This window comes from Euprymna scolopes, chromosome 4, assembly GCF_053919585.1.
Source record: "Euprymna scolopes isolate OS-2025 chromosome 4, ASM5391958v1, whole genome shotgun sequence".
In the NCBI taxonomy this organism is placed as follows: domain Eukaryota; kingdom Metazoa; phylum Mollusca; class Cephalopoda; order Sepiida; family Sepiolidae; genus Euprymna; species Euprymna scolopes.
The window spans coordinates 178,156,680-178,182,647 of NC_136485.1; the positions used below are offsets into that span (position 1 = coordinate 178,156,680).

Consider the following 25,968-nt stretch of genomic DNA (forward strand, 5'->3'; position numbering starts at 1 on the left):
GCAATTTGTTATCCCTCATTGATTCATTTAGGTGAAATGAAAATAGGAGGCATTACTCTTGGAATACCCCTTGTCGTTACATATTACAGCGTTATTGATATGTTTAAATATTATATGAATAATCAAACTATTAATAAATTATCAAATCATATTATTGATGAAAAATATCTTCAGAAATAGAATGAAAACATTTTTGTGTGGTTTCAGGTTTTCTTTTGTATTTGTTTTTGTTGTGGGGTACAAATCACCCCTATTTGTGAACTAAGTGGAATCAACCAGTCCTATGAATACCACTGGTTTCAGAGACAAAATGGATACATTCATACCATGTTTACCTGCACACTGCGAACACGTTCCTTTCATACCACTTTGTGGTTCCTGTATTATTTATGATAAATACATATTTTATACACTTTACACTACTTGTGGTGTATTTCATTTGTGACCTCTAGCACGGGCCTACAACAGTTTTCTAATCAAAAGATTGGCAGTAAAAAATTAGACAACGCAACCATATCAAATAGAAGAGGAGGGAGAAATAAGTTCGTATAGAGTTGCCTCCCCACGAGAGCAAAGTTCGGAACACTGATAATATAGAGTACGTCTACACACACACAAAACGATACTCTGGAATGGAATAAACAATAATTATGCTCGTAATTGTTTTTCAACAATCAGATAAAGACAATCGAGTTTAACAATTAATACCTAAAGATGGCTGCAAGTCTTACCATGCGAAACGTTGAAAGAACTAAATGTTACGCGAGAACAGTCGTTCAGATAATCAAACTATTACAATGTTTTTATCATTATCTTAAAATTTCTAAAAAGTTCTTGCCTGGTGCATTGAACCGTAGCGCTCAGTCCGGGACAGACTCTAAAATATCTCAAATCCAAACTCACTCATAATTGAAAAAGCTCCAACCCCTGTTCCATCGCCGTAGTGTTGCATGTGTGTGCCTGTTTCGCAAAGAATGCAATATAATTTCATGATGAATTTATTTCACTTATGCTCCCTCGATGTGTATGCTCTCAACTTACCCGACAAGCAGCACAATTTCACCCCTTCACTGTTGTGGTCGCTTAATGCCAGAAATCCTGCTACTTTAAACTAAACTTTGGAATTCCCTCTCTGTTTCGAACTTCTCTCACTGTACTTACATGCAAAAGTTAAATGTAATGTGAACAATAATCTCTGTTTAACTTACTACAGTTCATTTTTAGATATGCGCATTGTTTGTGGTGGAAAACAGTAAAAACAAATGAACAAAAATACTATTTCGCTTACCAACTTTATGTTTATGCTTAATTTTAAATTACTTTATTTACAATAAGTTTAAATTACTTTATTTACAATAATTTTAAATTACTTTATTTACAATAATTAATCAACATCGAATCGGAGTTGGACAACTAATAATGAGCCATAAGTAGTGGTTTCCTTCAGAATTATACAAATAACAGAAAATAAGAAACATTACCACCCTTCATGCGATGATGTGCCGTGTAATTCAATAGTATTATCAGATTGGCATAGTATTTGTATTATGTTTGTGAATGTGTATTTTGCTAAATACACATGTTTGCCAACGCCTGAAATTTTAATTAAAAACTTGTGAACCGCAAATGAATTTATCGTCATGTTCAGCACCCATTTCAATTTAACATCCAATTTCCTCTCATTAAATACGATAGAATCCATCAACTTTTTTTCTCGAAGGCAATCCGTTCGCTAATTTGATAACTTTTCCCGGACGAAACTAAAGTTAAAATGGCTGAATAGCTCGAGCGGCCATGTTGTTTAAACATTGTTATTGTCTATTATCTGTGAAAAAACATTCATTATGATTATTCTTTAAAAAACAGTTGTCCGAGGAGGAAAGAAGTAAGGGAAGGAGTAGGAGAGCGAAGCGTGTTAATAAGGTGCCGCTGTTCTAAGATATTTTTTTTAATCTGAAGATGTAATGTAACACCCTTACAATTATTGATTTATGAAAATGAAACGTTTTCTTTTCAGTTACGGAGGCGATAATATCTTATAATCTTTTATGCCTATCATATATTGCTGTTATCACCCTTCACAAAATGAACCAAAACCAAAATGTGATTCTTACCGAATGTAAAACCATAGAAACTTGGCACGTACCTGTAAATGATAGAAAATAAAACACTTTTAGGTGAAAGAATAAACACTATAATGCACACACACACACACACACTATATATATATATATATATATATATATATATATATATATATACTAGCAGGCCGCTAGGCGTTGCCCGGTCGTAAAATACGCATAAATATTATATTTTAATTCATACAGAAACTGCGACATTAAGTCAGCTTGACTTGATCTTTAAAAAGTTTTTTCCAACCTACTTATTTTTTACATAATAAATCTGTAATGTGAAAGATCTCCGTATGAGCATTCCTGAAAAAGTTGACAAATAGATAAAAATACGATGAACCTACGTACCAACTTTTCGATTTGGACCCATTAGCAGGTATTTTTTATAGGATGAAAACAGATAAAAAAAAGTCTTCTACATGTCTGAACACCTTATACATCGTTCCAGTTGCATAAAAGAAGTGGAAGATGACACTTCATAACGGCGTTTCTTTTGGTTGTCGTTCAATTCGTGAAACAGACATTTATCAAGTTTTTTGCCTTTCTAATCTCTCTCAAGTGGTTCGAAATTGTTGTGTACGTTATGTCTAATTCAGAAGCAAGTTCTCGAACAGCTGTGCGTGGATTGGCTTCGATTAAGGCTCTTAATTGATCATTGTTAACATCCGATGGCGGATCACTACGCTCATCATCTTGAAGTCCCTAGCCCCTCCCACACGAAATTTCTAAAACAGCCATTGTGATGTGTTAAGTAGTAGTTCCTGAGCCAAACGTTTCGTTCATACCACGAGCTGTTCTAACAGCTTTTCTGTTTAACTTGAATTGAAAAAAGAAAATTGTGCAAATTTGCTTTTTTTTTCCATCCCGTATTAAATATTCTGAAAAGAAGACATAATTATTATAAAACGGTTGTAATTAAAATGATTAAATACAGCGAAATACGTTTCTTTTTAATGATATATAAAGTAAAATATTATTACGAAAACTTATTTTATTAAACTAATGATGTGTTTGAAAATACACCATTTGAAATAATTATTCAAAATTTCCGCAAGAACCTTCTTGTCAACAAAATAATAATATGTTACGGACAAAAAATAATATGTTACGGACAAAAGAATAATATGTTACGGACAAAATAATAATGATAATAATATGTTACGGACAAAAATAATATCTTACGGACAAAATAACATGTTACGGACAAAATAATATGTTACGGACAAAATAATAATAATAAAAATATGTTACGGACAAAAATAATATGTTACGGACAAAATAATATGTTACGGACAAGATAATAATAATATGTTACGGACAAAATAATAATATGTTACGTACAAAATAATAATATATTACGGACAAAAAAATAATATGTTACGGACAAAATAATATGTTACGGACAAAGCAAACAGTTGATCTCACGTTTTATATCAATATTTCTTCACATATGTGAATTTCGTAACGAAAACTGATGGTGTATATCTACCACTCATTTGAAACGCACCCCCAGATACAATCATCGAACTTACTACGTCACTATGCAGTACATACAGCGTCTAGCATTCCCAAATAGTTACCCATCTGGTATTGACCAGGTTCATCGTTGCTTAACTCCGGTGATATAATGATAACTAGTGCGTCAACGTGATTATGTCGTATAATAATGATAAAAATATTTTTAGTAATACTTATATTTAAATATTTGTTGAAAAAAACGACCCCCCCCCCAATTTTCTTTTATTCCCCAAAAGTTTTGAGTCAGCAATCAATCAAGCGTTTGTCCACGAGTTCACTAAAGTCAATTTTCTCTCTGGTCGACACTATGGATTTAGGCAAGTCCGTTCTACCGCAGATATTTAAACGGTCGTCTTTGATCGCAACTACCATGCATTGGATAAGACAAGAAAACTAAGGTAGTAACCATTGATATGTCCGAAGCCTTTGGCAATATGTGGCATAAAGAGCCGCTAATCTAATATATAAATGTGAAATGTAATTATATTTTTCTTAGACAAGAAGAAAATCAGGTTTTCTTCGATATAAGTACATCCAAACAACATGATATTACAGCAGAAGTCTGTCAAGAGTTGATTCTTGGGCTTTCTTGTTCTTGACATTTATAAACAACTTCCCTGATTAAATTGTGTCTGAAATGGATCCGTCTACTGATGACACAACATGATGAGAAACGAGAGTACACATATCTCCGGATGAACTAAGTCGTAAATAGAAGGTAATATTTTATGCTACTAAAACTAAGCTTTTTTTTCCTTTATAAAATTTACAAGAAACTTTTTCAGCCACTGATAGCCATTATATTAAAACGTTAAGAGCTCATACTTTTAAATTATTGGCTTAGCATTCAGAGACAACATGAATCGGACCAAATTACCAAGGTATATCCCAGATTAAGGCCAATAAAGTGGAATTGCTCTTATGCACTAAAAAACAAAGCAGACATGAGAGTGCCCTGTATTTCTACAAATCTATCAGAGAGTATTATTGCCACATTTGGGCTGGTGTGTTTACTTCTAGATTCTCTTAACAGCTCTCGCACTATCGTCCAAACTTCAACATTCGAAGGTTACATGAATCAAACCAAATACATTGAGGACGTTGCCAAAGCTGCTGCAAAGAAAGTGGAATTCCTCTTATGCGCTTGAAAATTACTCAGACAGTAATAATATATTACTAAAAAACCATCACTTGCCCATATATGGAGTCTTGTTGACTTAATCTCTCTTATATGGGTTCAAAAAGAGTCTTCACCTATAGGTCTCGCATTATCGACCAAGCTTCAACCCCTGACCCATCACCGCAATATTGAATCCCTATGTCTTTTTCACAAGTATTTTTATGGAATGTTTGTTGACGAACGCATTATACGTGTATATCCTCAATGTACATACACATGACAAAGTTATTAACAAAAATATTACCCCTTCATTGTAAAGGTCACTAGATATCGGAAAACATTCTACTCTAATAATTTCTGTTCTCGGGTTGCTAGACTTAGGAATTTCTTCACGCTTTCCTGCTTCTTTAATGCACAATGATATACATGATAAAAACAGAGGTGGAAAGACCTAAAAACTCGACGGAAAATAATAAAAGTAAGAGGATAAATATAAAGGATAAAATATGAAAATTATAAGTGAGTAAATAGAAGATTAATAAATTGAATAATAAAGAGGTGAAAATACAGAGGATTAAAAAAAAGTATTTAAAAAAGTATAAAAATTATAAAATAATTATAAAGGTATGAGAAGTACAAAATTATTAAATATTAAATAATATTAAAAAAAGTCAATACAAAAATACATGTAAAATAGTATAAAAGTAAAAATGAAATAAAACAAACTCAAAATACGACAATGAAGAAAAATTACAGGAGGAGAAAATTCTCGAGAGAAAAAGGAGTAGAGAAGTTATCAAAAGTTTTTAGGTCCTTTTGAGTGCAGTGGTCCTGGATATGACCTTAAACTATATCCAGTGGTGAGCCCCCAGCTTATGGGCTTTGGGGAGTGTGCAGCCACCCTTTAATTGCCATTATTCCCAGGTCTACTCTGACCCGAAGTGGTAGTACCTGTTTGGGTCCCAATTATGTGTTAAATAGAAGCGGACTTGAAAACAGCAAATATATTCTATTAAAAAAATTTTCTTCAATCTTTGGATTCGACATTAAATAACCTGAAAAGGGTTGATATGCCGTAAAAAAAACAACCTTTTGAGTGCAAAGCAGTGTCAAAATATATTTTTTTAATTATTAATAAATAACCAGAAGCCTGCTGTGAAAATTTTAGTTTCCATCCCATGTAAATGGTGATTCAGGGTAGATAGTGTTGGAAAATTTGAAATCATTCAAAATATTACAGCCGGAACGAGAATATAATGAATGTATATTACTGTTAGGAATGGTTTGAATTGGAAATTAAATTTTCGATGTAGTCTGTGATTAAAATGTTCTCACGTCCGGATCGAAATACTCTGGTCCGTGATGGATGATGTAAAAACTCCCAGTTGTGTTATAATTACTTTTAGGAATAATCATTAGTTATATATAAGTGTATACCAAAATGCTGGGAATATAATAGTATCACAGTTCGGAACTTAAGTAAAAGAGAGTAAGGTAGTTGAAGACAAGTGTTTAAAAGACACAGAAAAAATAAAAAAGATAAGTAAAGATGAGGAAGAAAAGGATGAAGGATGAATAGGGGAAAAGATATGTGCTAAAACCCACGGGTAAGGAAGAACAATGGATCTTAGAGTTTTGGCCGATTTACTTAGTGGGATGGGGTTAGTTTTCGAAAGGTTTTGTGCTGTTGCTTATATTGAGGCTATAAGTCTTGGAAAGTAACAGCGAAATTCCCTGCTGGGATAAAAAATTTATCAGTTTGGAATTAATTCGATTAAGTTGCTTTCAAATTCATCTATGTGCTCATTGACTTTAGGAAAAGAGTTTGTTTTTAAACCATAATGTAAGGCTGCCAATATTTCCTGCTTTTTCGGTTGGGATATACAATGTAGCGTGGGAAAGAAAGGTGTTGGATAACTTGCAGGAATGGAACCAATCAGCTCGTAAAATAGTTTGGTCTTGTTCAAACTAAGGTTATGGTCATGGTGCTGGGCTTTTAATATTACATTATTTATAAATATATTAATTGCTGATATTAGTTTAGATATTTACGCTTTTGGTAGGTATAATCCTTATTGACTAAACGAACAAATCAATGTACATTATTATATATTTTTATATTGTAATTTTCTTATTTTATTGATAATCTATATAAGCTTCCCAACCAATTTGCTAAGCTTTGAATTATCCCGATAAGTCTACTCTAATTCTTATTTTTTAAACTCCCGCACACACGCATGTATGCGCTAAATATATAAAATTGTTACATGTATAAATATGTTTACTGTGTTGATATTTTAAATATAGGAATATGTTAAATGTATTAATTCGTTCAATATATGAATTTGTAAAATGTATAAATATGCAAAAAATGTTATTTTACATAATATATAAATCTGTTAAGTATATAAATATGTAAAAAACGTTAGTCTGTATAATATATAAATCTGTTGAATATATAAATACGTAAAAAAGATTAATTTTATAATATATAAATGTGTAATGTGTATAAATATATAAAATATGTTAGTTTACATAATATATAAATCTGTTAAATATATAAATATGTTAAATATATAAATATGTTAAAAATGTTAGTTTGCATAATATATAAATATGTTAAAAATGTTAGTTTGCATAATATATAAATTTGTTCAATATATAAATATGATAAATATGTTAGTTTATATAATATATGATTTTGTTAAATACATATGTTAAAAATGTTAATTTGCATAATATATAAATTTGTTCAATATATAAATATGATAAATATGTTAGTTTATATAATATATGATTTTGTTAAATACATATGTTAAAAATGTTAATTTGCATAATATATAAATTTGTTCAATATATAAATATGATAAATATGTTAGTTTATATAATATATGATTTTGTTAAATACATATGTTAAAAATGTTAATTTGCATAATATATAAATTTGTTCAATATATAAATATGATAAATATGTTAGTTTATATAATATATGATTTTGTTAAATACATATGTTAAAAATGTTAATTTGCATAATATATAAATTTGTTCAATATATAAATATGATAAATATGTTAGTTTATATAATATATGATTTTGTTAAATACATATGTTAAAAATGTTAATTTTAATTTGCATAATATATAAATCTGTTAAATATATAAATATGTTAAAAATGTTAATTTGCATAATATATAAATTTGTTCAATATATAAATATGCTAAATATTTCGGTTTATATAATATCTGCTTTTGTTAAATATATAAATATTTTAAAAATGTTAATTTGCATAATATATAAATTTGTTAAATATATAAATATGCTAAATATGTTAGTTTATATAATATATGGTTTTGTTAAATATATAAATATGTTAAAAATGTTAGTTTGCATAATATATAAATTTATTAAATATATAAATATGCTAAATATGTAAGTTTATATAATATATGATTTTGTTAAATATATGAATGTGTTAAGAATTTTAATTTGCATAATATATAAATCAGTTCAATATATAAATATGTTAAAAATGTTAATTTGCATAATATATAAATTTGTTCAATATATAAATATACTAAATATGTTAATTTATATAATATATGATTTTGTTAAATATATAAATATGTTAAAAATGTTAATTTGCATAATATATAAATTTGTTAAATATATAAATATGCTAAATATGTTAGTTTATATAATGTATGATTTTGATATATATATATATAAATGTCTTAAATATGTTAGTTAGCATAATATATAAATGTGTTAAATATAAAAATATGTCGATTATGTTAGTTTATGTAATATATGGTTTTGTTTAATATATAAATATGTTAAATATACTAGTTTGTATGATATATGATTTTGTTAAATATATAAATGCGTTAAATATGTTAGATATAAAATTTGTAAAAGTTATTGATTTGGTTCCATGTGAATTTGTAAAGTATATGAACTTATTAAATGTATTGATTTTTTTTTAATATATGAATTTATGAAATGTATTGATTTGGTTATATATGAATATTTTTGATATAAAAATGTGTTTAAAATATTTATATACTAAATGTATTGATTTGTAAAATATATTATTTTTTAATATATATATATATGTTTGATGTATTGATTAGTTAAATATATAATTTTTTAAAATAAATGAATTTGTTAAATATATGAATTTGTTACATATATAAATTTGTTACATATACAAATTTGTTACATATACAAATATTTTAAATATATTGATTTTTAAAACATATGAATTTGTAATTAAATAAATTTATTAACTGTGTTGATTTCTTAAAAATATGAATTTGTTAAATGCATTGATTTGTTTAATATAATGATTTGTTAAATATATAAATATGTCAAACGTATTGGTTTGTTTAGCATATGCATTTGTAAAATGTATAAATGTTTAATGCTCTGATTTGTTACATGTATTAATTGTTAAATATAGAAATATGTTAAATGTAGTTATTGGTTTATATATAAATGTGTTAAATATGCAAATTAGTTTAATGTGTTATTTGTTAATATATGAATGTGTTAAATATATACGTTAAATGTATTTACTTTTTAAATATGTAAACTTGTTGAAATTTCTTTTTGACAGTTTGTTCCACGTTTTTATCATTCAAGCCAGGCTTAAATGACCCAAAATGTGTTCGTATGATGTAAAATAAAACAAAACTACAACTAATCAACCTTGTAAACAGACATCTTGCTTATGCCCTCACATAGTTCTCAGTAAATCTGGTCGAAAAGAGTAGATTCTCATGTTTAAGTTTCTATACGCCTTTTTGGGGGGGGGGTGAAAAAGAGTAGTAAAAATACTCCATCCATGGGCGCAGATGACTTTAAGGAGTAAAAAATCCTGGCAGAAGTAATTTTGAAGTTAGGTATGAAGATGCACTTTTTTCCGTGATGTTAGGAGCATCTTTTATGCTCTCATTATGCATCTTGTTTTGGAATGTCAAGTCGTGGAGTTTCAGCATTTGACTCTCGGGAATGGTGGTTACCGATAGAGTTGTGAAGGGTCACATGTAATTGTAGTACCAAAAACAAATTTCTTATAAATTAAATCTTTGAAAGCGAACAAAACAATTAAAAAAAATAAACAAATTTTAACAAGAAAACGTTAACACATTCTTTTAAAAGCCAAAGAAGAAACCCAACAAAGACATTCTACGTATATTTTCTCGACCAATTCCATTCTGTGCATTAATTTACAATTCAATAATTGTACAGTTTCAATATTCGATTCCTTCATTATTAGTTTCTTGAAAGAAATTAAAAATTGAATCCAGATTTGAGTTATTTTGAGGTTATTTGCAATCTTCGCTTAATTACTCTACGAATGAGAACTTTGAATTGGGTGCAATCACCTGGAATTACTCTTTAACAAATTTGACACTTGCGACTGCGTGTCAAGTGCTCAATGCAATGGCGACGTTAAGGCTTAAATGAGACGAGCGAAGAGTTTAAAAAAAACAAAACCAAAAACTTCCTACGTCCAATTAGAATTTGATTGTTTATTTTTTGATAAAAGAAATTCAAATTAGAAAACGAACTGATCCTGTACTTTTATTTTAGTTTAATTATACTTTTTGGTTTATAACTTTCTTTTTCTTTCCTCCTTTTATACTTTTTTCCTTTTTCGCTTTATCGATTTCTGCCCCGTATTTTTTCTCATTCTCTTCCATGTTTTCACACACTCTCTGCTTCCTATTTCTCTTTTCTATATCTCTTTCTTTATATCGTTCTTTGAATCATTCATCTTTCTCCTTCATTCTCTCTCTATATCTTTCTGAATTTTCAAACACACACCCTAGCTGGTTCTATTTCTCTTTCTCTGCGTCCGCATCTCTTTTTCTTTCCTTCCCTCTCACTCTCTCTCTCTCTCTTTCTTTCTTTCTTTCTCTTTCTTTCGATATCAGATTTGAAACCATGTTTCGTGAAATCGTAAATTATAACTTTCTCTCTTTTTCCTTGCCTTTAGTTGTCTTGTCATCTATCCGGCTTTTTATTTCAAACACATACGCGATGCGTTCAATAAGTTTCCAATTTTCTGCACAGGCATTTAAAATTGTCGTAGACTCTTGAAAGTTCCGTATGTCGTTGCTATACATTTTATGAGACGACTGATCAATTTCTATGATTTCAGGTTCAAATGAAAACAGCTGCAGTGGAAATTGGAATGCACCGTACGGTGAATTTTAAAAATGCAATCTGGACGTGAGGACACTTTAGAAGAACGATATACAAAAACTTGTGTTTATGCTTAGAAGAAATGCCACAGAAACGTACGGAATGCTTCATACTGCTTTTGAGCCAGATCGCATTGATATAGCACCAGTTTTTGAGTGATATAAGAGATTCAAGGAAGGCAGGGAGTCTGTAAGGGATGATGAGAGGTGTGGGAAGAGTAAGGAAGTCGGAAAGTCGGAATTGAATAACCAAATAAAATTTTAATGCATAAATACCGTCGTGTATCTATGGAGACATTAAATGCACAGTTTGATGTCAGTGTGGGAACTGTACACACAATTATTCGTGAGTAATCGAAGATGCGGAAGATTTACGCTAAGTTTATCTCAAAGGGGCTCAGAGCAGATATGACTATTTGACCAAGATGGGCATCAAACAGTTCCTCACCCTCCCTATACTCCAGACCTTACCCCCTGCGACTTTTAGTTATTTCCCAAACTCAAGGAAAACCTTAGAACCTGTCGTTATGAGACAATTGGATAATGAAAGAGACTTTGACGAGGATCATTGACACGCTCTCACGCGAGGACTTTCATGGGGGCTTTCAGATATTGTTGAAATAAGTGCATTGCAACCAGAGGAGATTACTTCGAAGGCTACTAGGGTTTAATGTGTGTACTATCAATAAAAGTGTCCGTACAGAAAAAGTTTGAAAATTATTGAAGGCACTACGTATGATAATGGTGATAATGTGATGGTTTCATTTAATAGTGTTATTCAACGTTGAACACGAACTTACTTTGTTGGAGTAACTTTGTTTTTTATTCGCGTCCTCTTTTCGTCGATTTCTGTCTAACTTTACACATGCATATATTTTTCATGGAACAATGTTTTAATGTTTTATAGTTCATCCCGGCTGTGCTCGAGTTCTATGTATTGTTCATAACTTTATATATATATATATATATATATATATATATATATATATATATATATATATATATATATATATATATATATTATTTTTAAAAACAGTAATCTACGGACACTCGTGTTTCGTAACCCTACTCTTCATCAGCGTAGCTTGACTGTTGGTAGGATTCGAACCTTGGATCTTATGTATTTCAGTCCAGCGCTCTACTCCACTCCGCTATGATGTCATAGACGATTTACTGCTTTGTTTTTATCGTTCATCTGTTTAAGTGGTTTTCTTTGGATTTTTTAAACGATATTAAGGTTTTTTTGTCTCCGCCTCGGAGAACCGGTGTTTTTCTTAGAAAGTCGCCCATTTTTTATTTGGACGTATTTTTATTTATTTATTTATTATTTAAAAAAAAACAGAAATCTACCAAACATAATATACGGATACGCGTGTTTCGCATCCCTACTCCTCATCAGCGTAGCTTAACTGTTGGTAGGATTTGATCCTTGGACCTTATGTATTTAAGTCGATATATACAGATATACAGATGCATACACAGATACATACATACATCGACGCCCCCGCCCCCAAGGAGGTGATTATAATCGCCTCCTTGGGGGCGGGGGCGTCGATGTATGTATGTATCTGTGTATGTGCGTATCTATGCCTACGCACGCGCACCCAATCTTAGCACCTTAAAGAAAACTTGACGCAAGCGAGAACAACGCAGGTGCCTATGCATGCAGGCGCAAATATGCACATATATTTGCACGCCAGGGCGGGCATGTATGCGTACCTGTGACCGTTTCTTTTAAGTATGTATGTGTGTACGTGCGCATGTGTGTACCCGTGGCCGCGACCGCTCGCTGACCCTCTCCAAACAATTAACAACAAAATAAAACTAAAAATAAATAAACCGAATCATAGCCCCCCCGCCTCCAAACATAAGCGAATACTCAACAGCTCAAGACATACTTACCAAGAAATCACCTCACCAACGAGACGCTAAAAACTTTAACACAAAGACTCGAATTTTTAAATTAACCCCATCCTCTCACCCCCACATATTCCCCTTCCCCTCATGTATCCCTATGCCCTCAGCCACACCAGAAATGAACCTCCCAGACCCTCCCCCACAAGTTCCTTAAACCCCAAAATCGACATACCAAACGCCCTCCACTTTTCCTCCTTGTTCCCTTCCTCTCTTCCTCTTACGCCCTCCTCGCACCTCCCCCAACCTCATTCACTCTTCCACTCTTTCATCCCAAAATAGCGAACATTTCTGTAAAAGTCTGAGGACGCTACAGAAGGCCCCCCAAAAAAACGGCCGTGTAGCCGAAACAATAATGTAACTTAACAGAAAGATACGATAATTTAAAAAATATACTTTTTATTGTTTATATTAGGTCTTCGGTGATCGGGAGATCTTATTTATTAAAAAAATGAGTATAGAAGCTGATACCATACTACAGCCATTAAATTACTATATAGAGATGCTACTTCAATGTTTATAGTATACTATCAGCTTCTATCCACCTTTTTAATAAGTAGGGTCTCCCAATCACTAATAAATAGAATCGCCAACTCAAATAATTTATAATCTGGAAACCGTGACACACGTACGTACGAACGTTAATGATACTACGCTATTAATATATAGATAAAGAAACAGTAGAGAGGAATAAAAAGAAAAGAAATTGTAAAAAGGCAACGGAAGAAAAATGTAAAAAATATGGTCCCAAAAGGATCAAAAGTCGTTTATTTTTTTGTAATATCATACATTGGCAATGACAGTTTAGTCTGATATTAAAAGTCTATTTCGAGCCAAAGTTGCCCCCCCCCCATGATTACACACTCGTTTCCTTTCAGCTTGACTCCAATTGCTTACTTCTTGAATTTCTTTTTCGCAAGTTCATAACTTACTTTGCACTGTCATATTTATTTCCGCAAGTCTCTCCTTTCTCGCTGAATTCAAAACCCAACCTCAAATCGATAAACCTCTTACGCTCCAAACAAACAAACGAGCGTGTCTTCAAATTCACGCTGACTAGCTGTTAGACAAAGACCTGCTACCAACGGCCATCCTAAAGCAATTAGTTTTGTTGCTTGCCAGTTTTTACGATGATAGACACGCTCCACCTATAAACTAGACCTAAGTCGATGCAACATTGGTAAATCGTCTTCGTTAAAACCGTTTTAGCACACAAGAGCACTTGCTAGACTCTCTCTACTGTATTGTTATGTCAATGGCATGAGCTTGCCTGAGCTCTAATCCCATTGATTTCTATAAAAACATTCACAGCAAGAAATCGTCAAGCTAAAGCCTCAGTTAAGAACTTGTCTCTCTTTCGCTTCATTAGAAATCAAACAAATAAACGAATAATAAAGTTTCTTTCCTAGCATGTCCAATCTATGGAACAAGAGATCACGAGTCTACTTCCCAACTGACTACAACATGGTCGTCTCCAAGTGCAATGTGAACAAATACAATGGGCAATCATGTCTTCTTAAGTGATCTTCTGAACATCTAACAGGCGATATTTTTATCGTGATGTACATGGCAAGCACTCGGCTGATCTCCAATCCCTGGATAATCAATTCCCCTTAAGTAATCTTCTCATCCCAACCATATTATAAAAGCAATATAAAAATTAAAAAAATTAAAAATGATGGGGGTGAGTTGAAATGTATGTTAGTAGGACCCGATTAAACAATCCAAATAGAATAATAACATAAATGTAATCTTTACTTATAAAGGTATACATTCATAAAACAAATTTAAATAAGTAAATTTATTGGATATAAGGGGAGCATTTAAAAAAATGCATATAAGGATACACTTTGGTATGTTCGAGTTCAATAGATTATTTTGGGCAAAATACATTTGTTTTTGCAGGTAATTGCAATTTCTTCATTTTAGTAGATATAGAAAGTAATTATTGCTTTGAAGATAAAACATTTCTAAAATTTTACTTGTAATTAATAAAAACACGCATATAAATATGTATTGGCTTACATTTCAAATTGGTTTACAATATTCAGGTTAAAATAAAACATAAAAAATAAGTAAATGATAAATATAAATTGGGGGTAACGTTAAGAAAATAAAATTTGTGAAACAGAACCTTTAATTAGTACAGTAAAAATTCATAAAATATAATGAATCAATAAAATGGTGACAATATGTAAGGGAGATAATACCTTATACATTTAAAGTGAAGTTTCGCTCATTACACTGAAAAGAAAAACAAACGTAGCAAAAACTGAAGAAATCTCTCGTATTACCGTAAATAAAAGGTAATTAATTCTAAATAAATTCTATCAATAAATAGATGTCTGTTTAAATGCAGAAATGTACCTCATAAAAACTTTTATTCAGTATAATAATTAGACTAAGGTCGACCAGATTTTCGAGCATACGTAATAAGTTAAATAGCGTAAACAGATTCTATAAATTAAACATTAGTTTCGTATAAAGACGTAAAAACACAAATTCTAAATTTAATCATTGTTAGCATTATCTGAGACAATAAATATTAACTATTCATGAATCATAAATTTTAAAAATATTATATATGTTTACTGTTGATTATAACAATATGATCGCTTTACATTAATATGTTGGTAAGGCGTCGATGACTATTAAATACCATAAAACAATTGCAACAACTCTTCCAGTTTTTTTCGGATTATTCTTTTTATGTTCTTTTAAAGTTAATGAGTTCTTATTCTTCAGATAGGTTATGGTGGGAAAGATAATAACATTGATATAATCATTATATGATTGTTTCTGCGCTGAGAAACATGCGATTTCAAGAATTGAACATTTTAACATGATGAAAGAAATAAACTATAAAATGAATAGCATCTTGTAATACATACTTTTTGTCATACATACATACATACATACATATATATATATATGTATGTATATATATATAAATATATATATATGTGTGTGTGTGTGTGTGTGTGTGTGTGTGTGTGTGTGTGTGTGTGTGTGCGTGTGTAGATTTTGTTGTTGACTTTTTAAACGATATTATGGTTAGCGTCTCGTCTCCACGTTGGAGATCGGGTTTTTTTTTTTGCTGTTCTTTTTTTTAATTTGTCCATATTTTAATTGGACGTAAACAAATAATATTTTATTTTATTTATTTATCATTATGTTAAACAGTAATCTACGTACATGTGTTTCGGGGCCTACCCCTCTTTCGCGTAACTTTACTGTTATTATGAATCAATTCTGGACCTCATGCATTACAGTCTGGCGTCTTAATCCATTACGCTATAAAGCCATAAGCAATTATACTGTTTAGTTTTTATCGTTTATATATTTACGTAGATTTTGTTGTTGACATTTTAAACGATATTAAGGTTAGTGCTCCACCTTGGAGATCGGGTTTTTTTGTCGTTTTTTTTTCTTTTCTAGAAAATCGCTCATATTTTATTTGGACGTAAACAAATAATATTTTACTTTATTTATTTATTAATTGTTAAACAGTAATCTACGTGTATATATATATATATATATATATATATATATATATATATATATATATATATATATATATATATATATATATATATATATATACGTACTTATCTCCTCACAAACTTTCAATTTTTACTTTTAATGTATCAGCACCTTTTCTCGTTTCCCCTTCTTTTTCTCCCAGTTTCCATTGCGTTCTTCTCTTCTCTGTTTTTTTTTTTTTTTTGCCAATGCAATGTTTGTAAAATTGTTTTTTTTTTTTTCTGGCTTCATCGAGATTTTAAATGAACGGACTTACGTTGCCTGACAAGATCTTTAATAATCCTAGTTATGCTAGTAGTTTTTCATAAGTGTCTATTTTGAGCGTTATTTATATTTTTATTTACATCTCGGTATTCCTAACTTGGATGCATAAAAGATTTTCTGAAAAATTCCGACTGTAAATTCAATGATTTTCTTTCGCCTTCTTTCTAATTATTACGTTTAGTCTTTTTACTTTGATGTCTTTTTGTACTTTCGTGTCATGATATTAGAATATAATAATTATAAGATATGATATAAGTCATCTAAAAAAACGATGTACATATTTATAATGATCTATCCACAAACTTTGGACAAAAATTAATGAGTTTTCCTAATCCAATTTTAAAATAAAAGTACGAATGCGAGAATCGTTTTTTTTTTTACTTTTTCTTTTGTACAATAATACAATACTAGTGAAAATAGTGAAAAGTTTAAAAGAATCATACAAAATAAAGCCAGTCATTAATTTCCTTTATAATGTCAATTAAATTAGTTCTTCGTTTTATATATTTATTTATATTTTTATTAAATATTCATTGATTTTCTAATTCATTAAGATTGTTCTAGTCGATAAATGCAAAGAAAGACAGAAACTTTTTTATTTCAAAAGTTTAATTTAAAAAAAAGGAGTCGACGGATCAGCAGAAGATGAGTTCGTCTGATTTGGAGAAAATTAATTGACGAAAGGATAAAAACATTCAGAAAAAAACGCAAACTGAATAAAGCCAGAATTAATTTTAAAAAGATAAGAGAAACTCTTGCATAATAAACGAACCGACCACCGGAAGAGGATTCAGGGGAGTGAAGAACGAAAGAAGAATAGAGGGAAGGAAAAAAAGAGGAGCAACTAAGTAGATGCTCGACGAATAACGTATTTTTTCTCTATTACCCTGTATCTATAAAATGTATATCTATAAAATTTATATCTATAAAAGTTATATCTATAAAATTTATATCTATAAAAGTTATATCTATAAAATTTATATCTATAAAATTTATATCTATAAAATGTATATCTATAAAATGTATATCTATAAAAGTAATATCTATAAAATTTATATCTATAAAAGTTATATCTATAAAATTTATATCTATAAAAGTAATATCTATAAAATTTATATCTATAAAATGTATATCTATAAAAGTTATATCTATAAAATTTATATCTATAAAATTTATATCTATAAAATGTATATCTATAAAATGTATATCTATAAAATTTATATCTATAAAATGCATATCTATAAAATGCATATCTATAAAATTTATATCTATAAAATGTATATCTATAAAATTTATATCTATAAAATGTATATCTATAAAATTTATTTCTATAAAAGTGAGAAATTTTGATCTACAGACTTGAAATTTTGTAGATAACTTGTGGGTTCGCGTAACATGACCACTTCTTTCCGTTTAGAATAAGTAGGTTAAGAAAACCTTTTATAAAAATCGTGTCAAGCTGGTGTAATAGTTACGTACATAGTTTCGGTATCATATCAAGTATTATTTTATAAATATTAAAAATATTACAAATGTTATAAATATTAAAAATATTACAAATGTTATAAATAAACAGATTCAAATGTGTTTGATGATTGAGATGTGATGAATGAAAGAACTTTTCGGTTTAAAGCAAAAACATTTTTTTTTACTTTTCCTCACATCAAACAAAGCATATTGCCCAAATACGTTAGGAATTAATACATTTTACAGAAACAATAATTCGCCATATATATAAAAAATGATATAAAGATTTATTTGAAAAAAAAGATGTATGTTTATCTTTCCAGATAAAACACATACTGTTTAGTTTTCTTTAATTTCATGTTATGAAAAGCAAATATACTTTTAAAAAATACAAATATCTTTTACGTCATTATATTTCCCTGCAATAAAGTCTCACTTTTAATTGAACGTGATTGAATGGAAGAGTATAACTTGTTTTTAGGAAAAATACGGCAATTTTCGACAATTTCCCTAATTTTCCTATGCAATTCTCTACAAAGAAAGGACTTCCGGTCGTATCTCCAAACTTTATTCAGTGATATCAATGTTTATGCGACCTTATCGCAAGGGCCATGTATATTTAAGACAACCCGATAAAACTCAAGATAAGAACAGTTATCCGATAATCAAAAAAAAAAAAATACGAATTATCCATCCTTATTTAAAAAATTCAGAACCACTGTCAGAATGTCTATAATTTATTACTGCTTAAATATCCGTGATTGATAATTATATATGAATAAATCAAGCGGATCTTTCATACGCATTTTCTTCCTAAGTAATCGTGTATTATAGACGACGAGATACCCCCCTCGAGATAGCTTCTTGTAACAATGCTTTCCACATTGCCGACCCACACGAGACAAATTTACCGGTTTGTCGAACCGAAATCATATGTAGCGAATCGAATGTTAAAGGAAGACAAATCGATAATAGAAAATTCCTTCAGCTGACCAAGTTCACAAAAGCCATCGGGGATGTTTAGGTAAGAGCGTCTAATGTTTCATTTACAACACACGAAAGACAATTGATATTTGATGCGGCTGTAATCGTTAAGTTATAGTCGACTCTCTTATAATGAAGACGGTTAAACGCTTAAGAGAATATAAATTGCAATGTGCAGTGAAAAGGGAATTTGAAGTGTTTGTTTCCTGAATTAATGTAACTTAATATTAAAATGACTGTATCCATTCTTGCAGGAAAACTCGATATTGCCTGCGATTGAATAATTCCGTAGGCTTTTTTACTCTGTTTCGCCCCAAACAAAAGCTACTATTTCAGATCGGGTCTAACAGGAGACTCTAGGGAGTTGAGCAGCGAGGCGTCAGTTCATATAACAGTTAAACTTCTGCAGGTTCGTACAATCCGGGAAACAGGAGTCAGGAGTTCTAAAATCTAATATTCCAAGGGAAGAAACTAACAGTGTAGAAGTTATTCCGGCATTCAGGGACGTCAACTGTGAAGAGTTGGGATTTTGCTGCTTATTGAGTTATCCGAAAGTATGCACGTCGTTTTGTCACGAGTGTTCTACGTTTATAAGAGCATATTCTATTGATGAGCTTGTAAAATAGGCAGAGGAATGCAACGCTCCGCCGATGAGAGAGGTTGGAGCCTGGTCGACAATGAAGGACCAATTAGATTGGAAACATTTTTGGACCCTGTTTAAAAGTGGCAAACTAGCAATAGACGCACCATCCCAAATATGGTACTTCGTGCATGGGCAAATTGTGGTTTTGTAAAGATATAGATATACTTGTGTGTCAGTTATTTTCGAGCATAGTAGATTGGGCCGACATTCTTTGCAGCAACATTAGCAATGTTTTCAGTGTATTTGTTGCAAAATAATCGAAGGGGACCACGGTTCGAATTTGATACGAAAATCCAATAATATTTAAATCTGTTCTCGTATCAATTATTGCTGCATGACTTAAAATTACGTGGGACTAAAACATGAGGGTGAATTTGCATTGGCGATATTGATATAATTTAAGTTCAGGAAAATTGTGGTTTCGAGTTGGATGAATTTATCACTAGTAAGTTGCATCGGTTAATGAAAAGAATAATGCGTTGTGAAACGTATTATTCTAAAATCATTTCATCAGTTGACTCCAACACTGTCGTGCTTTTACTTCTCCGTCATCTTCTATTTCAGCCGTTTACTCTTGACGATCACAACGATTAGTGGGTTAAAGTATAAAATACAAAGTAACGAAAGTTCACAAGAAAAAGCAAACTCTAACTAATTATGTGTTGTGCTGTGAGAGAGAGGGGAGAGAGAGAGAGAGAGAGAGTGTGTGTGTGTGTGTGTGTGTGTGTGTTTGTGTGTGTGTGTGTGTGTGTGTGTGTGTGTGTGTGTGTGTGTGTGTGTGATAAATATTATCTGTTGATCGCTATCTATCAAGGCCTATTTTCGGTTGGTTGATCAGTTCACTTCCTCGTCTTCTTAAAATTCCCCGATTTGCTTCAAGACGTAAACTGTGGCCAAATTAAAACTGGTTCAAAGTAATTCAGAATTTCTAATTATATTAACTTCCCAATCGGAAATCTAATGTCTGGATTTTTTGTCTTACTTGACCATTCTCAGCTGTCTACCTATACAACTTTCGGTTGTTCATCGTACTACCTTTGTGCGTCTTTGGGAGTCATTTTTAACCACTGTCAAGGCTTTCTTTTATGTGGCACAGATTTTTACTTTTTTATGAATCACTTCCGAACACTCTGCGGCGCCTTGGGGGAACGTTCATAGTATCACACAAAGAATCGATTATGAAGGAATCAATAAAAAGATTTAAGAGATCGTTTGTATTGTTGACCTTTAGCTTGGTTTAGAGATCATTATGTGTGGGTTAAATCAACGAGTTGATGAGGAGAAACAATAACATTAACTGTGACCTTCTCAAGTTAGTTTTTAATCGCTTACCTAAGGCGTCGCGTCGATGTCGTTGAAAAACAAAACGATGAAACGAACTTTACAAGCCGATGTATTCATATTCTTTTTTCCTTGTTTTTCTTCGTGATTTCTTTCCTCTTTCATGAGATTCCTATTTTTGGACATACCTAAACATCCCCGACGGCAGTGTCATTGTCATTGTCATATTTCCACAATGGTGACGACATACAACCATTATATCAACCTCCAAGGATAGAAAATGCTTCTTTGAAAAGAGAATTTTAGTCTCATCCTACAAAATGTCACGCTTTCGGTACGCGTCGCTTTTCTCTAAATTGTCCTTAGTCTATTTCAGTCTGGCTTCCAGTTCTCTTTCTCTATATGACTCTTTTTAGTCTTTGTTTTGGCAATCTATTCCTGTGCCAGATTCAAATTACTGGCTTCTTTAAAATCATAATTCTGAACTTGGCTGACACGTTCACTACGGCATTGACAGTTTCACGCTCTTTTTCTTTTTTCTTTTTTTGACACGTTTATTTTTCCAGTTTCCTTTCAAAACATTTACATAATTTTTCACTTCTTAAATTCTCTGTAAACTTCTTTTTCATATTTCACACTTTTTTATGAAAATTATTCGAGACAAAGCATGAGGCCATCTGATGTATGAAGATAAAACTGATCATTTCAAGGTCAAAAACTAAGTAATCATGAGTATTATATAAATAAATGCAAGCCCAGAAAGCAGCAATTCATCACCCCCCACACACACACATATATATATATATATATATATATATATATATATATATATATATATATATATATATATATATACAAGTTAGAAAAGCATTTCATCCAAGGCATGAAAATTGTTAAACAAAATGTGTTTACTATAGGCTTTAAAAAGAAAGGTACAAGATTCAATTTGAAATTTATTTTTCTTCAAAGTGCACTTTTATACATTTTACAAAGTAAGGTATAAAAAATTTTATACCTTACTTTGTAAAATGTATAAAAGTGTAAGGGGTAAGGGTTTAGGCTCATTACCGTTGGGTCCCGATTTAGAATCTCGCTAGATACAGCCACTATGATGAGTCGTAGACGACGAAACACGTGTCAGCGGATAATTACATTTTAAAAATAATATATATATATATATATATATATATATACCGCTCCCCATGTGGGAGTACCAAATTGGTTAAAAGGGAAAATTATTCCCAACTCGCATTTAGGTAAAAATGCACTTTCGTAAATGATTGAATTCATTCAAAACATATCGCTAAAACCAAAACAAAACAACATCTACATATATATTAATTTATTTTACTAGCAAAAGATGGTGCCTTCTGTCATGCATTATTGCAATTATGTGTAATTTATTTGTTGAACGTGTTTTTTATTGAACAACTATCTGCATCAATTTCTATAACATTCTAAATACTTTCTATTGTCTCTTACGTTGGAAATCATGTTTTGAAGCTGGACATAAACCTATGACGTCACGTCAAAGCTATAATTATTTTAAAAGACAATGTTTTAAGTTCTGTTTTACGCAACGTCTAAATAGTTCGGTTGTTAAAATAGCTTTTGGTTTCCTATACAGACATTTGCTTTTGCATTGTTGCGAATTTATTATTTACTATTAATGCAATGTTCTTCATTTCTGAAAGAACAACAAAAAAGTGCGACGATAAGTAAGTTACTAAGAGTCGCACTACTTTGTTTACAAGATAATCCGGCGGAAGTGACGTCAAACATATTTTAAGGTTCAGATAACCAACACCATATATAATATAGTTTTTTTGTAAAGCAAATAGAAGATTTGTTAAACTTTTATTTGGTTTTAACCATAAAATTTTTCTTTAAATGCTGAAAACGAGTATCGTATTTAAATTTTCCGCAAATAAGTAGTTTTCCGGGTATTGATCAATGCAATCTTCTCATGTTAAAAGTAGTGACAATTGTTGTACTCGCAAGTGCGCATATTTTCTTCCGTAATTAATATAATCACGATTTCATAGCTAGAAATAATATATATATATACATATATATATAATGATTTTTTTACTATAATAATTAAATAACTACGGACTCTAGTGTTTCATCCTTTCGGGAATCTTCAGTGCAGGGTGTCACGATTAACACCAGTCGACAGATTCGAACCCGGTAACACAAGCCTTCTCTGGCTCGATTAGCAAAGACCGTATCCAATTGGTTACCATTAACCGCGAGCAATGACGTTGAATTAAAACATTTTATTTTTAAATGTTCTTTACGTCAGTCACAGTGAAATACTCTTTATACGATGATTATTTTTTTACATAGGCATCACCACTTAGCAAGACCAAGAGGCCACTCGAGGATAAGGGTTAAAGAGTGTACAGTAGAAATTGAACAATATAGTAACCGTTAGTAATGAAGATTCAGTAAATGTGTTAACTTATATGGAACGGCTCATCAAAAACTTGTTTACGTTAGACTTGAAGACAACCATATTGTAGTCAGCTGGAAAGCAGAAAAACGGAAGACAATTCCATAGGTGTGCAGTTCTAAGAAAGAAAGAAGCTTTGCTCATGGAATCTACGCTTAGGGTTAGGCAGAGATAAAGAGTGGGGGAAACTAGTGATAGTGTGTTTTCTGCTAGACGGATGTTTCTTGTGAAAGTTTGGCGAGGGGGACCATAGAATAGAGCTCAGCCAAGCACCTGCCATGAAAATAACGATAAAGCAGAGACAAACTCACAACATCTCTTCTGTGAGAAAGAGGTTGCAGGGAAGAGAAAAGGACATCCCCCACAACGAAGTCTATTTTGAACTCTATCAAAGCAGGATAAGTCCTTTCAAGCAGCTCCTGCCCAGATGTGGCAACAGTACTCCATCCTTGGACGTATCTGGCTCTTATATAGATAGAGAATTGCATCAGCAGTGAGATATCTACTGGATCTCTAGAAAGATCCCACCATTTTTCCAGCGGCTTTGGCAACGGATTTAATGTATGTGTTCCATTTAAAATCAGGGTAAATGTGAAGCACAGAATCTTGTCAAAACATGAAACCTCCCCAAGACGAGAGCCATTCATTTCAATTGTTACCAGATGGGGATAATAGCGTTGATGATGTAAAGATAAAAGCTTGGTTTTAGATGCATTAAAAGTAACAAGCCACCTCTTTCCCCATTGTACCACTTGCCCTATGCATAAGAGCTAAATTGACCGACTTAATTCAACTAAAAGTACTCAACGATAAATAATGAATTTCTTAAAAGGGATGACATAGTATATATATACTGGATTACCCGTAGTATATATATAGATATATACTATGGGTAATGTAGTGTAGACTATGCGTCTGTTTGATTACGCTTAGCATGCGTGATGTGAAATTCACAGATGAATTATATATATTTTATATATATGTTATATAAAAATACTTACTCTTCCGGCATTCAATTTTATCACCACTGATGCCCAACACGCACACTCTGCACTAACTTTACTTCTATCTAGTATGATATGGTGGAAAATAGAAAAAATAAATAAAATTCTGAAGACAGAGTTTATCGCTGAACTATAAATTTTAAACAAATAAAGATTTGTTTATTTTACAAAATATTGTTATAATAAGACTATATGTTTGTCCGTCTCCTTTAATTAAAAGTCGCAGAGCGACGCATGGAGCCTCAAATGATTAATGTTTTTTTTTTTTTACGGGCCGGGCTGTTATGGGTCTTAAGCCGGTTAAAATAGTTTAAAGAGGTCAAAAATAGGTCAAAATTGAAAAAATCATTATACATTTTTTACATTCATCTTAGTTTATTTTTAATTTTAAATATTTATAATTAGTTCATATACGTTGTCACGTCAGTACAATGTTTTCTTTTTTTTTCTTTTCAACTTGCGACTTTATAAAAATATTTTTAAAATCTTGACAAAGAAAATCATCATATTCAAGCGTATCTTACGCCCGAGCAAAACCTCTGCTAAAAACATTATTACAATGATCTAAACATAATTCTCAATGAAAAACCAAGACACGGAATAATAAAATAACGTTAAAAAATACACACTGCTGGTGACTACCCCCTTATTAAAAATATATCTTTCTTTCGTTGGGATTTCTTAACCCATTTTATATATATATATATATATATATATATATATATATATATTATGACATATATATATATATATATATATATATTTATATATATGTGTCATAATATATATATTTATATAGTTACATTATAATAACTATTTCTATTTTTCACTTCAAATGAGTCACAATGAGAAAGTCTTAAAGTAAAGATAAACCGTTGGTGAAGATATAAATAATGCTCGTTTTTCCATTGTTCTTTTACCATTGCGTGTGACTAAAGGTTAAAAGTGTTATTTATTTATAATTATATCTGATTATAATAACATCATATATAAATATATTTGTATATAGTACGTTTATTATACAAACATTATTGATTACATATGTGCATACATGTTCCAGTAGAATCTCAAAGTATCCTAATTAAACCCTCCACCCCCGCTGCGATACATTGATCAGGTTGGGTCGTATTTCTCTTCTCTCACAGCCTCTTACACTGCATTCCCTTTCTTTGCCGCACCTCTTCCTCCTAATCCCTACTACCCACACTTACGAGCTAAACTCCCCTCCCCTTTCAGGTTTTAAGTTTCACTCAGATATGTTTTATATACTAATTGAATCAACCTTGATATTCGTCTTTTTTTAGGTCTGATGAGATGGGTCTCTTTAAATTGAGATTCCACTGAAACATAAAATCCAACCCCTTCACAGTAGAGATCCCTAAATGTAAGAGAGCCTTCTACTCCAGTAATTTCTTCTCCAGAACCGCTAGACTT

At 31.0% G+C, this 25,968-nt stretch overlaps 1 protein-coding gene across 3 annotated transcripts in view; it reads right to left on the minus strand.

The window, feature by feature from the left end:
* LOC145270368 (D(1B) dopamine receptor-like) overlaps positions 1–25,968 on the minus strand; it is a 1,085,834-nt gene that overhangs the window by 804,624 nt on the left and 255,242 nt on the right. For all 3 annotated transcript variants that reach the window (XM_080126039.1, XM_080126025.1, XM_080126031.1), the window contains one exon: positions 2,115–2,146. In XM_080126039.1, coding sequence (XP_079982165.1) covers positions 2,115–2,146 — 32 coding nt within the window. The remainder of the gene's footprint in view (positions 1–2,114; positions 2,147–25,968) is intronic.